The 14,345-nt window shown below is 40.6% G+C and overlaps 1 protein-coding gene across 5 annotated transcripts in view; it reads left to right on the top strand.

Moving 5' to 3' along the window:
- Positions 1 to 14,345, top strand: part of arhgap32b (Rho GTPase activating protein 32b) — a 142,683-nt gene that overhangs the window by 67,611 nt on the left and 60,727 nt on the right. For all 5 annotated transcript variants that reach the window (XM_087847097.1, XM_087847099.1, XM_087847098.1 and 2 more), the window contains 2 exons: positions 2,445 to 2,539; positions 2,766 to 2,850. In XM_087847097.1, coding sequence (XP_087703223.1) covers positions 2,445 to 2,539; positions 2,766 to 2,850 — 180 coding nt within the window. The remainder of the gene's footprint in view (positions 1 to 2,444; positions 2,540 to 2,765; positions 2,851 to 14,345) is intronic.

Raw genomic sequence — 14,345 nt, 5'->3', positions numbered from 1 at the left:
TGTCAACTTTGAGTAGAGTTTTGTTATTTTGACCTCTTTTATGGGCCCAAGATTTTGATTCTTTTTGCATGATTTAACCAATTATGTTTTTTGGGTTAAATAAAAAATAATTTTTTTGGACTTTAACCTGTGCCTAAGTTTCCTTCACTGCTCGGTCCATCACAAGTAAGCTTTATTACCAAATAGGACTAATCATTGCAGCCAACTCACTGATGGTTAAACAAAAACTGTAGTAACCAATATAACCACCTTCTCACTGGCAGCATAACTTGAGAGAGCAAATTTAATCCTGCTGTACAGAAACAGCTACAAGTGCTCCATCTTTCACCTCTACCTGGGCCCTTTTAGCACCTGGGATAGAGGTGGTGCAGAAAGTCTCAGTGGTCTGACCGCATATGCAAAGCACCGTACCTGTCAGCGGCTGTGGTGAAGTTACAAGCTGAATGAATGAAGCTTTCACAGTTCTGTAACCCTGCCTAAGTCATGCTCCTGTTTTCTTACACAGCTTCACAGCGAGTAAATCCACTGATTAAAATCTGCTTGCACTAAAGTAGATTCCCCAGACTCTTCGTGATGTGCTTACCACATCTGCTTTTGATTTTCAGTCTAATTTAAGCTAAATGATGCGAATGGCTTTATTTTTGAACACGATAACAACCAGAGTGAGTGGCTGTCGGTGAATCTGTGTGGGGAGTGGTCTTTTAGTCAGAGACTGCAGAAATGCTTCTCAACCAACTGTGCCTGATGCTTTTGGATGTTCAACATAGTTTAAGTCAAACTGTTGTTGTTATTGTTCATAATGCTCAGATTCTTCCATCTTATGTAGAAGAATTAAATGACTAAAAATAACAGTTCCTGACTTGATTCCAGCTTCTGAGCACGAGTTAAAAATCAGTCTGTTCTGGAATAATCTTCATACAAAAACAGGACTGACTGTGATATTTTAAGTCTGCACAGTACACACTATGGACTGAAGGCTGTTTCATAACACGTGTAAGTGTGCAAAGACCTTGAAACACTCCCTCGGCTTGTCCATCAACCACATGTATGTGAGGCATTCAATGACATTAATTACTATACATTTAAATTAGGGATCCACAAATGTAGCTTTTTCCAGCATTAATAGGCTACAGATGTCTGCTAGGCTTTAAGTATTGCTTTCGAAAATAAAATGTAATCTATGTAATGTAATAAAATGAATCTAGTAATTATTAGTAAAATAATAACAACAACAACAACAATAGAGTGAAGATCCAATTTTGATTGATCTCCTTTATCTGCAGTCATGTTATTTCAGCTCGGTGTGAGAGGAGGATTTGCGTCATGCTGCTGTTATTTACAGTCATCCTTACACACATTGTAAAGCTGACAAGAGAAGTGAAATATTTATCTAGGTGGCAGCAGGTTATGTTATAGGAAGTGCAATAAAAGCTTCAGAATCAAACATAACGAGAATGAGCAACGTATGAGAGAGAAGAAAACAAAAAAGCTTTGTTGTTGATGAAGCTGCTCAGCTGTCAGCTGACCACAGTCTGCAGTTTAGTCAAATATCATTGCAAGCATATAAAGAAAAGCTGTTGGTGATGGAGGCGTGAAGTATCTTCACGCTGCTGTTGCTTGACTGTTAACTTCCTCCATGCTAAGTTAGCGTTTCCGCAACCAGCTGAGGCGCTGCTGCTCACGGCTGGCGTGGTAAACACTGAACAGAACTACAACAGTCATCCTCGTAGATGTGCCCATTTTCACCCATCAGGCCCTAGATGGCAGGTGTACAGGTATTCTCTGAGCTGTAATCTCAGACTTCAGACAGCTTTAACACTTGTGTTTTCTGCTCTTGGCTCTGTATGATGTGAGTGAGGGGATATCCCTAATAAAACTATTCTGACTGTGAGAATAGAAAAGCCCTCCCACCTGCTGTTCAAACCTTCTGCAGCGAATCAGGAAGAGGGGCTTGTTTTAGAGGGTGAATTGAGATAAATAAGGATTAATGTGTCCTGTGAATCATGCAGAATTACTCTGCCAGAGTCCGAGAATAAAAAATATGAAGTTTAAAACAGCAAAAGGAAAGTGCACATATGAAGCAATTTAACGACCAGCATGAGCTGGGGGAAAATAATAATTCTCAAAGGAATCATACTGTTGTCCAGTCAACTAACAAGCTGCACACGTGTCAGTCAGCAGGATCAGCAGGGCTCAGCTCATCCAAACACATTAGATGGAGTCAAACAGCATATTGCTGTGCAGCACTGGTTACACAAGGCTGTTAGGATTTTTGGAAAGTCATCGCCTGATCTGATCTAAGCAAACTGGTGCTACACATAAACCTAATTAACTGAATGATGTGCAGTTGTATGAATTAGCTGGCTCCCTCATTAAATCGATGCTTTGGATCAGACTGGAAGTGTGAGCTCTCACGTTTGTGTGCTTTGTTTTGGTTTTTTTAGGCAAGGAGTGCTGAGATCCCTGAGCTGAGGACTGAGCCCCTCATGCGCTCATGCAGCAGCAGCACAGCCAGCATGAAGGTCAAGAATGTCAAGAAGTGAGTGGGCACATGGACACATAAACTCACAGCTCTCACATTTCTCCTCTGTCCATTTCTGATATCGCTCCAAACTGGCTGTTTATCGAGTCTGTTTCTGTGCCTGCCTCATGCTTTCGCTCCCTCTGTTTGCATTGCCCTCGGCTTTTTCTGCTAATCATACACCAAGCTGCTACCATATGAAGAGAATAAAGTGCTAACCAAACTGTGTGTGTTGCATTTGCAGACTTTGCTTCACCAAGGGCCATTTCCCAAAACTGGCAGAGTGTGCTCATTTCCACTATGAAAATGTGGATTTTGGTACAATTCAGGTACAGTCTTGAAACTTTTTGATTCCTTCTTTTGAATTTCTTAATGCTTTACAAACACCTGGTATGAGAAAGGGTTAAAGCTGGTGCGGCATGTGTGGCTTTTAAAAACTTTGATTGGGATTATGAGTTTAAAATTACAGTTGTAGATGTTGTGGATGAACCTTTGCACAGCTTATTGAAAAATACTCGCTCTCACTGAGAAGAAATTGGCTGATGATATTTGTAAAGACTGAATGAAGCAGGACTTCTCCACATGATGTGGTAGAACTTTTTTGCCTTTGATGCATGGAGATTGTTGGTGTTTGCTGTGGTTTCCTGGTTCCTTAAATGCCCCCATTTCGCTAATATAATATAAATATAAGATCTTTAAAAAGTTTTCTTCTACCACCGTCTCTCCTGGAGATTCCTCCACATGGCTCCCTCATGTCTTTGCCTTTATCGACCTTAGTGGCTGTTGAGTCCCAAGCGGAGTCACAACTTGCTTTGCCAGCAGTTGTCTTTGCAGTGTGTTTTGCTTTAAAATATCCAAACTAGGAACTGTGAACCAAGTGTTTTTTAATCCCACCTGCACCCTGGTTAAATATTTGAATCGTTTGTTACACTTTCTGTGTGGAAAAGGATTTTTTTTAACTAGTTAAAAACAAAAAAATCAAATGGGAATGCCTGAGTAACTCAGTGAAAAGCCTGTGCCCCTGTAGTACAGGTATGTCTGATATTTCATTTGATTATTTTATTTTACTGTATTTTTTGGACCATAAGGCACACACAAGGCGCATTAAGCGAAATAAAACAGTCAGATAATTCAAACTTTATTCAACTCATTCTTCTTCCTTCCTCCACTTCCGTAACATTGATTCATTAATGTTGAATTCTCTGGCAGCTGCTCTATCCCCGTGTTGTTGCAGTATATTAATGACTAACCTCGTATTGTGGATGGATTATCCCAGTTGTTCTCCTGACTGAAGTTTGGTCCGTTTACAGCATCCTGCCATGCGATTGCATTTGTCTCTAACCATCGGGAAGTTAGCATTCATCCTCCAGCTTCACTGTGTTTATGTTATGCTAACATGGCTGTGTAGCTAGCGATCCCGCAGCACATCATTATATACCAGCTAGTCCAACTTCAGTAACCCTACAAACGTCACTGCTGTTTAGTTTTCTGTCTTCATTTATGTTGGAAGTGATAGCAGAGCTGTACGTTTGAACTCGTTTCAGAAATCTCTCAGTCAGAACATGGTATATCATGTTTAGGTGGAAGCTAGCAAGCTAACTTCCTGCTAACTTCTAACTCCATTAAATGCAATAAATTCTGTTTTCATGGATGCCTGGATGTTAAACTTAATTGTTACACCTGGTAAAGCAGCAACGCTGATGATTTTATTAAAGATGAAAGAATTTAGACAGTTTTTAACTCTCAGTGATGCTGCAGTGTTCGTTTGTTTTTGGGACCTGAAGCGGGCGGAGTTTTGGACCCAGATTACTCCGTGAGGCTCCTGACTACAGTAGTCATAATGCTCCGACAATCCATCAAGCGGTGCGGCTTTGTAGGTTAGCAAAATCGTACTAAAATGTTTTTGACAGATTCTTGTGCGCCATGTAGCACATAAAATCGGTTCAAGGTCAGTAAGCACAACCAGAATTTAACATAAGGCGCACTGCTGATTTTTGAGAAAATGAAAGGATTTTAAGTGCGCCTTATAGTGCGGAAAACACAGTTTATTTTAGTTTTATCAAACATTTATTCACTGATCTTTTAAATGTTTAATTTTGAAGTTGTGCTTTACGTTTGTGAAAGATGATGATGATGATGATGATGTTCAGCACCACAGTGCAGTAAATACAGCTGATCTCTGACTCTTACTTTGGTGACTGGTGGGGTTGTGAGGTTAAAATATCTATCTTATGAATCCTTAAACACCTTATCAAGAGGAACTGTGCTGCAGTCAACTGTAGTGAGAGCTTTTTTTACCCAGCCAGTCTTGTCATTACTACAAGAAGCCAGTAGGGGTCACCAGTCAGCTGAATCAAACCCACTGCTATTGCAACGGCAGAGTGAGAGTTTGCTGTGTTATATTTTAGGTGCAGGTCATTTGTTGATCTAACTCCACCCGTCCACTCATTGTATACATCTCAAGCTAATTTAAATTGTCTACAGCCAGTAGATTGGTTGTCCTTTTGTTTGGCCAGCTGATCCTTTCCTGGTTTTCATATGCCTTTAAGTAGCCTTGTGTCTTTGTGTTGCCTCCTGTGTACTTTTAGTATTCAGTGCAGCTCCTGCCTCTTCTTCTGAGCCAGCTGAACCCCAGTGGAAACTCATGTCTTCTGTGTTTGCTTAGGGATTAATTATTTGCTATTTGTTCCCCATGTCACTCAATATATTATGTCTTATCTCGCCTCAACCAAACATGTTTGCTTGTTTAATGAATTGGTCACAACTGCATTCTGTTTACTTGTTCCCTAATGATTCTGACACGGCATAAATAGTAAAGCTTTTTATAAATGATAAGTGAGAATGTTGATGCCCGAGAAATCATTCAGGGTGTTTCATAGACACGCTGCTGCACATTTTTACATCTTCTTCACAGATTCTATGAACAGCACAGATTTTCACATTAACTATATTTCATTTTTCCTTATGTATCTCCACCATTGAAGTGAAAAAAATCCCAAATAAATAGTAATGTATGTGGAGCAGGTCCAGTGAGGTTTTATGTTTCCTCTGTGCTGGACTGAGGCAGGGTAGGACTTAGGTTCAGCTTTGGAATTGGGCCTTCTGCTGGAATACTTATTCCATTATTCCATTATTATTATTTCACTTCCATAATAAAAGTCTTTGCCAGAGGAGAATGTGAGTCACACAAAGTTTTGTTGTGGAAAAATAATAATGGCACAGTCCCACAAGCCCTGAGAGCACCACTTACGTGGCAGTCCTTTTCTTATGATGCTGGTTTTGTAGATGGAACGTTTGACTTTCCATTTCCACAGCATGTCTTTTATCCTGTCTTCCTTCTCTCACCCCAACCGGTCGCAGCAGATGGCCCCGCCCCTCCCTGAGCCTGGTTCTGCCGGAGGTTTCTTCCTGTTAAAAGGGAGTTTTTCCTTCCCACTGTCGCCAAAGTGCTGCTCATAGGGGGTCATATGATTGTTGGGTTTTTCTCTGTATCTATGAAGCGCCTTGAGGCGACATTTGTTGTGATTTGGCGCTATATAAATAAAATTGAATTGAATTGAATTGAATTGACTGACAGACTGTCAGTCGTTCTGGCAAAGATGGAGACACGGCTTAAAATTTAACCTTTACTTTCAAAGTCTTTTAAATCTTCTCTGTGGCTGCTCACAGAGTGGTCTGTTCATTACATTTTAATGTGTCTGTGTGCGTTTTGACACAAAGAAGTGGCATTACTGGTCACATGTTTGGGGTTTTCAGCCAGTCGTGCTGCTGATGAAGTGCTGTTCTGATATAATTGTAAAAGAGGCCGTTTCAGACATATTATTTTTGGAGATTTGGTTAATGACAAGTGCTGAATAGTCTATGCACACTGAGTGCTGGCTGAGTGCAGCCAGCTACACATTTTTGTGTCGATTCGGGTTTTAAAAAGCCAAAATGATGCGATGCAGTCTTACACTTTAATCCATTCAGATTCAGACTATAAAAAATGAAAACAATATCATGCATTGCTTTGGTCCTCAGAGGGTTTCTTTGCAGTGTATTGACAACTGTGACTTGCTGTGAAATGTAGTCCAGACATCGTATTCCTCAGAGGAAGAATCTGGTTTAAATGTTAAATAAATGAAAACAAAAGCATAACCATGACTGTACCTTAACAAGACTTCCAAATTAATCTAATGTTGAACTTTTTGCTTATTTAGTTGCTTTGATGTTAGAGAAACTTGTTGCCTTAAAATACTGTTGCTCAAAAAAGACTTTCAGGCCATACAGAAATGATCTATTGACAGCAGCTTTTCCTTTTTGCACATTCTATGCTGTTACAAATGTGAATAGAGTCACTCCAAAAAGACTATAATTGATTTGATGATGGTGCTGTGACATCAGACACAAATGCACAATCACGATCTTTGGAAAATATAAAAAAATATATTTTTATCTTGACAGCTGTTCGAGACTAAATACTATTCTGCCTAATTTTTGCACTTCTGAAAGCCTTTAAAAACAATGGCACTAGATAGAAGGTTGTTACTAACTGACAGCTGACTCTTCAATGCTACACTATATGAACAAAGAATAGTATATTTAGGTTTTTCTACAAATATCTGTGACATTTGTCTGAGCTTATTTTCCAACGAGGTCATTTGTGGCATTTCTCTAAAAAATAAGTTTGATTGTGGTTCTTATGTGAAGCCACAGGTGGTTCAGAATAGGTTTTACTTAACCCTTTAAGACCTACCATAGAACCAAGTCCGCCAGAGCTTATATTATATTTTTACATGCTGTGGAGCCATTTTTGGGAGCATTTCAAGTTGCTATACATCAATACAACCATTATAGCCCAGATTTTAATAATATGTCTGCATTAAGTGCATAGTAATTACATAAATTGCAAAAAAGTGCAATAAACTACAAAAAAATTGAAAATCGTTTTTGTTTTTTTAACATATATTTCTAGTTAGAGAAATTTAAGAGGCTTATCCCTCAAAACTGTAAATACAAAAAAGTTGCACAAAATAGTTTCCCACCACAGCAAATTTATTTTGAGTGTCTTCATAGTTTTATTTTTGAAATACACCAATTTCTATACACTGCAGGAAAAACGAAAATAAATATTATAGTGCAAATTTGCAAAAAAGCAGCATATGCATCAAAATAAACTATTTCCAGCAGTGCAATATGAGTCCTAAGCATCCCAGAAACCACACAGAAAGTCATAAAGTCAAAGATAACTTTTAAAAACACCAGTATAGGCTCATGAGGCCCTGGTGGTAAAAAACTACATTTCCGCGAAAATGAGGTAATGGCGGACATGCGATAGTTCGCACTGACGTCTATTCCAACGTAGGAAGTGTTATGAACAGCTGATCGGATCGGCAAAGCGTGTTTTTGGAATATTATGTTTTTGTTGCTGCAAGTACTTTTTATGCAGTTTTTGCAAAGCTATACGTGGAAGGAAACTGTGACCGAGGACAAGCTGATGGCATAAGATGTAAGTACAACTCCTCCGGTTTCATATGCAAAAAAAATTATTGTGCTAGCTTACGTGGTTGCAGAGCTACCGGGATTTAAAAATAGTTACGCAAAACGGAGCGTGCCCGCTCCAACCGGCTTTAAAGGGTTAAAGAAAGGAATCCTTGAACGTATCCCAGCTGTTATAGAGTGAGAGGTGGGGTACATCATGGACAGGTGACTGGCCTGTTGCAGAGTTTTCATCTGGATTATGATAAATGTGAATGTTTTATTTCATGACTTAGAGGAAAAAATTATGTTTTTGAATGTCGGCACCCTATGTCTAACACATGTAGCAGTAGTGGTAGTAATAATAAATCTGTGACCTTAGCTACACCCTGGTGCCCTGTGGCTGCACAGTCATGTATGAGTTTGATTTGGCAGACATGGATGTTGAGTGATGGCTCCAAGTAGGACTGGCTCTTGTTTGTTTCTCTGCAGCTCTCATTAGGATGAGTAAGCCTTCCTTTCTTTTAATTGAACTAGCTTCAGGCGGATCTAGCGCAGACTTCACATCAAAGTGAGCGGTCTGAAAAAATGCAGTTTAGGTCATCTTGCTATGGGTGGCCATGAAAGTTTGTATTGATTTTGGCACAGTACTGTTGGTGCACTCTTGAGAATCTATTAAATGTCAAAACTTAGAAACCTATTAAGTTGGATGTAGAGAAGGTGGATGAATTGGTATTGATTAACCTTGTCTGACACTTTAAATCCTCTGTGCATTGGCTAAAACCATTCCTAAGAGAATGGATAAGTCCCTGCTGATATTTGTGTCATTCTGTGCTGCTGTATATGCCGTCCTCCACTCTTTCTGAAGCTAGTGCTTGAGGCTGGAATCTGAAGTATGCAGAAGAGACCTCAGCCAACTGAATTCACTGCTGGTTATTTAATCTACTTGACAGATATGGTTTTGCACAAAATGATATACGCACCATCTAAAACAACGTTGATATCAGTGCATGGGATAAATTAAATGACAGGTGAACAGTTGGATGTGAGATAAAAGGGCAGATTTAGATCCTCTGGTCAGATTGATTTCGTTCTGTTCTTATTGTATAGGTCACAGCAGTAGTCAAGGAGCTTTAAAAGGTAAAGACCCACAATATTAGATCTATTACCCCAATAATTTGGTAATTCTTTATAAGCCAGCACATGGCGACGGTAGTTTGAAGCCTTTAAGGCTCAGGAAGAGGCAGAGCATACGGAGTTGAGGATAACAAATTGAGCAAAGCACAAACTGTAAACTACAGAAGACAAAATATTATGACTGCGATAGTGAGAAATGAATGCATGGGGAGAGCAGAGGTGCTCAGTGCATCGTGGATGTTCCTCAGCAGCCCGAGCACCTGATCCAGCTCTAAGCTAAATGAATATTTTAATCCTAATGTTAAAAGTACAGATGTGTGTGTCTCCTGAAACTAAACTAGAAGCTGGTTCCTCTCTAGAAGGCTGATAGCTGAAGACTCGACCTTGTATTCTATATTAGTTGTTCATTTTTAATTAATACTGTTTGTCAGAATGGCTCTGGCCTTTCCTCTGTGACCTGGCACACTGTCACAGTGTGTTGGCCCATGCATGCACTGCTCCCCCGTAGTCCGTGTCCATGATGTCTCGGTTGAATCGCCCCCAGCTTCTCGCTCTTCCTCTTAGCCCCTCCCAGCCTTGCAGGCCAACGGCTGCATGACAAAGTCTGGAGCCAGAGACCAGCAAAGTAAATGTATTGACTTCATCACCACTGTCCCACTGCGCCTGCCAACGAGCCAGCCAGCACCACTCACCCTTATTGTTGCTCATTAGCCTAGCATTTTGCCCTGCCTTTTCCACATTGTCCACACTGAAGACCACACTGTTACACATTTTACTAATAAAATGCGTGAGAGGGTGAAAGTCACACAAACAGGTCCTGTCCAGAAACTGTGTTAGTGGTGCTGACCGCGGTCATCTGTATGATTATTAACAGTATTTAAGTTATTTACAGGCGTCAGAAATGGCTAAAGTTGTAGTGTGTGTGTGACAGTAACGGGCTGTTAGAAAAATGTGCAACACTTTGATTATTTAACACAGCCGCAGATGTGAAGGCCATTTAGTCATTTCTGTTATGCATCTGTGTCTGGGGTGCAGTTATAACTCTGTAATGTAAAGTCTCCAGAGATAAGTTGACATGGTCACAAAAAAACAGGCAAGCACGTGGACGGCTGCTCGGACCGCCTCACTCACCGTCTGATGATGAAATTTAGGTCATCAGACCCACACTTGGTCTGTGCTCACAATCTGTGCTTCTCCTACACTATTTGAAGCCTTCGGCCTTATTTTCTGCAGTTTTGGCTCATTATCTTGGTGTAGGATGAAGTCTTCATCAGCCAATCTGTTTGCCTCTGCTTCAACACGTTTCAGCACAGTAGAGTACACTACTACTACGAGCAGGACAGTACTCTCCCAGAAATGCATTAGAGGGAGTAGTAGTGCGATTTGTTCCAGCACTGCCTTTGTACACACACAACAGCACTGAAGACACTAATAGGACTAAAACACTGAACCAAGTACAATGCCATGAAGTGCATTATGGCAGACCTATAGTAAGAAACACTGAGTGTGACTTTTAAGGTGGATAATCATGGAAATAAACCAGTTTAACAGCTGTTATGGTCTCAATTACATAAAACTTTACATTGGCATTTGTTAGTGTGTCAGCAGTTGGATGAGTGATTGAATGTTAGGTTTTGAACTGGTTACTTTAGGGCTCACATTACACACCTAAGTAAGTAAAATTTATTTATGTAGCACATTTCACAGATAAAAATCACAAAGTGCTTTACAATAAGATCAGACATACAAGTTAAAATTAATTCCGTTTGTATAAAAATGTCTTCAGCTGCTTTTTAAAGGAGTCAGTAGAGTCTAGACAGCGTAAAGACAACGGCAGAGAGTTCCACAGCCTTGGTGCCAGTGCTTGAAAAGCTCGATCCCCACGTGTTTTAAACCTAGTACATGGGACCACCAGTAGCCTCTGACCTGAAGACCTAAGTGCTCGGGATGAAGCATGAGGTTTCAACAGGTCAGAGATATACTGGGGAGCTTCACCGTGCAGAGCTCTAAAAGTTACAACTAAAATTTTAAAATGAACCCTAAAATTTACAGGCAACCAATGAAGAGAAGCCAAAACTGGAGTAATGTGTGACCTCTTGTTTGTACCAGTTAAAAGTCTTGCCGCTGCATTCTGTACAGACTGAAGGCGATCCAGAGCTGATTTGTTGAGACACGTAAAAAGACCGTTACAATAATCCAAACGAGAAGAGATAAAAGCATGAATAATCATCTCAAGTTCTGCCTTTGACACCAGTCTGAGTTTAGAAATGTTTCTTAGATGATAAAAACAGTTCCAGACAAGTTGTTTAGAGTGTTTCTCAAGAGACATCGAACTGTCAAATATAACACCTAAGTTTCTGAGACTCGACTGAAATGAAGGGTCTAAAAAACTGATATGCTGCCTAATTTCTGAGAGCATGTGATCAGGTGCAATTGGCCTGTAACTGCTTGGAAGAGATGGGTCCAAATTTGGTTTCTTTAATATTGGTTCAACAATAGCTTGTTTAAAATAGCCAGTATAAAGAGAAGTATTAATTATTTCCAGAATACAGGGGCCAATAGAGTCAAACACACTAATGAAAAATGATGGAGGAAGTACATCAAGGTGGCTTGAAGTCAGTTTCATTCGACCAAGCAGAGCAAACAAACAAATAACACGGTGTAGGGTGAGAGAGAGAGAAAGCTGAGGTAACCACATCTTAAATGCTCCAAGGAGAGTGGCCAGGTGCTCCCAGTTGCATTAATTTACCACACCTACCAGCAACCTGGAAGACGACACGTACAAGCAAAACACAGCAGGCGCAGGCCAACGCAGAGGGCTGTCAGACATGTGTGAAAGAGCGCCCCCTCTCTCATGCTGACGGTGGTTCAGGCAGTTATTGAGGGTGTGATTTGTGTGTGTGTGAATAACAGTAGCAGGGTGTGTGTGCAGCCATGCATGTGACGAAGACTGACGTCCCTCTCAGGGCTCCTTTTGGCCGCCTTGCTGTGCGTTGCTGTACAGCTGATGTGTCTCAGCTGCTCCTGTGACAGACTAGAGGAAGGGTGATGAGGGCCTGTCTTTATTTGTCTCTTTTCTTACTCCTCCATCGGCTTTGTAGCCATCTCCTGCTCGAGTCCATCCCCAGCATCGACACAAAATCCGCTTCTCCTGCCCAGTCACCCCCTCTGCTCACAAAGCACCGTGAGAGATGCATTCCCTCCCCCCAGTGGGACCCAATCCATCAGCTGCAGTACAACTCCAAAGCATACAGCCAGGCAACCCGTCATTTAGAAACACAGGACACTTAACAATAACCTGCAGGTTTTCTAATGGGTTTCCATCTGTATGATATTTAGGGTCATACTGTGTGGTTGCCTGGAGAAAACAGAATGAGGGCCTTGGCGGACAGAGCGATGATGTCAGACCCTTTGTCACATGTTCATTCAGAGGACCGCTCTCTACTGCCTGTGAGCTGAGGGTGATGTAACGCTTGGACGCATTCGGCCCTTGTTGGAGAAACAAAAGACCAGCCAGAGCCCCCACATGCACCCTCACACTCTCTCACACACACGCACACACTTATTAACCATGAGACAGAAATAATTTGAGCACCACAATGCTGCATGTCAGTGAAAGGTCTTTAGAGTTGCTTGCACAGTAGTGGAAAACCATAGTAAATTTTAAAGGCAGAGAAAGCTAAATGATGTCTGATAATGAAGTAACTAGCTAACCTTCTAAAGTTGATGTGCTGGTACAGATGTAGACATTGATGAATGGCATCTTGCAGGTTGGGTAAGAGTGCGCACACTCAAAGTTAAAGTAGTATAAAGCTGAAGAGTGGAGGTGAACTCAAAGGTTGAAAGGTCCTAAAAGTTTCAATAACAAAAAATGTAACAAATGCATTAATAAATAAATACTGCTAGACTTCAGCACTTTCCCTTTAACTAGAGCAGTGCCTGTTCAAGGGCAGTATAATAATGTTTTTATGCCTACATTTTATACATATTACATGCATGCAAATACATCACCTGCTCCTGTGACAGACTAGAGGAAGGGTGATGAGGGCCGCTCAGTTCCATCATAGGTAATGGAACTGAGGTAAAAAAAAGAAGAAAAGGAAACATAAGGAAATGGCTTAAATTTTCATTACCATCAACACATCTTTGTTTATAGAATAATATAAATTATATTCTAAATGAATTTGTGCTGAGAATACACAAATACATTATATTCCAGATCAGTCCATTTTGAAAAACTTGAAGAAACAGAACATAAATAACCACTTTTTTCATGCTGCAGTGGTTTAATAGGTCCTCTTTAGATGAATCAGGAGTGCTTTTGAGATCTTGGGTCTATTCCACATAGCTATGATGCTTTATGTCTTTATATTTCTGTCTTTGTTGAGCTCAACTGGACATATCAGACGCAACATTTCCTGTGAAGCAGAGGGAAAGCTCTCCCCACCAGCGACCATTAAGATCAGTTAATGTGTATCACATGCATGTGCAAAACAGGATTTTGATCACATCTGCAGGCACATGTTCCCACTGTGCTGGTTTATATTTTATGATTTTCCCACAAAGAAGAAACATTACCGGTCCACTCTGTTCCCTGTACCCTGTCTTCCTATAACATTTGCAGCTCGACTGCGCTGATTTATTTCCCTTTCCGCCTTTACACTTGACAAACCACGCTGTCCTGTCCTGACCTGGGGGGCCTAGAGTGAGGTTAACTCCTAGAAGTGCTGAAAGCACATTCACAAAGCCTCATTACTCATTTCTGCTCTTATAAAAATGAAGTTGGGCTTAAGACAACAAAGCTGCAAGCTTGTCATGGAGATACTTTTTCTTTGGTGTTTTCTGCATTCCAGTGTGAAACAGAATCATTTCAATGACATAAACCCAGGAAGAGAAGTGCTTGGATGTCCTCCTTTGTGTTCGTCAGGTTTTTTGTCTATTTTGGGTCCTTGACCTGTGAAACATCGTCCAGTTAACTTTCTGCATTTGGACAAATATTAGCGATGTTGTGCTTTTGTCTTCACTCAGTCAGTGCAGGAGAGCCAGTGCCAATAAAGGTTGCTGTAACAGATGTTTCATTACCAAAGATGTTGATTACTGCTGTCAAGGTTGTTCGGGTTTCGTGCAGATGTTGAGCTCACTGATGCACTTTTTTCCCAGAATGTTGTATTGACAGTCTGAAAATTCCCACCCTGTGTCTGGATTGTTTTTGTTTGATAATCTTACTTAA

Source organism: Neolamprologus brichardi, chromosome 10 (assembly GCF_056152115.1).
Source record: "Neolamprologus brichardi isolate AB-2024 chromosome 10, ASM5615211v1, whole genome shotgun sequence".
Classification (NCBI taxonomy): Eukaryota; Metazoa; Chordata; class Actinopteri; order Cichliformes; family Cichlidae; genus Neolamprologus; species Neolamprologus brichardi.
This window is presented reverse-complemented; position numbering and strand designations above follow the sequence as displayed.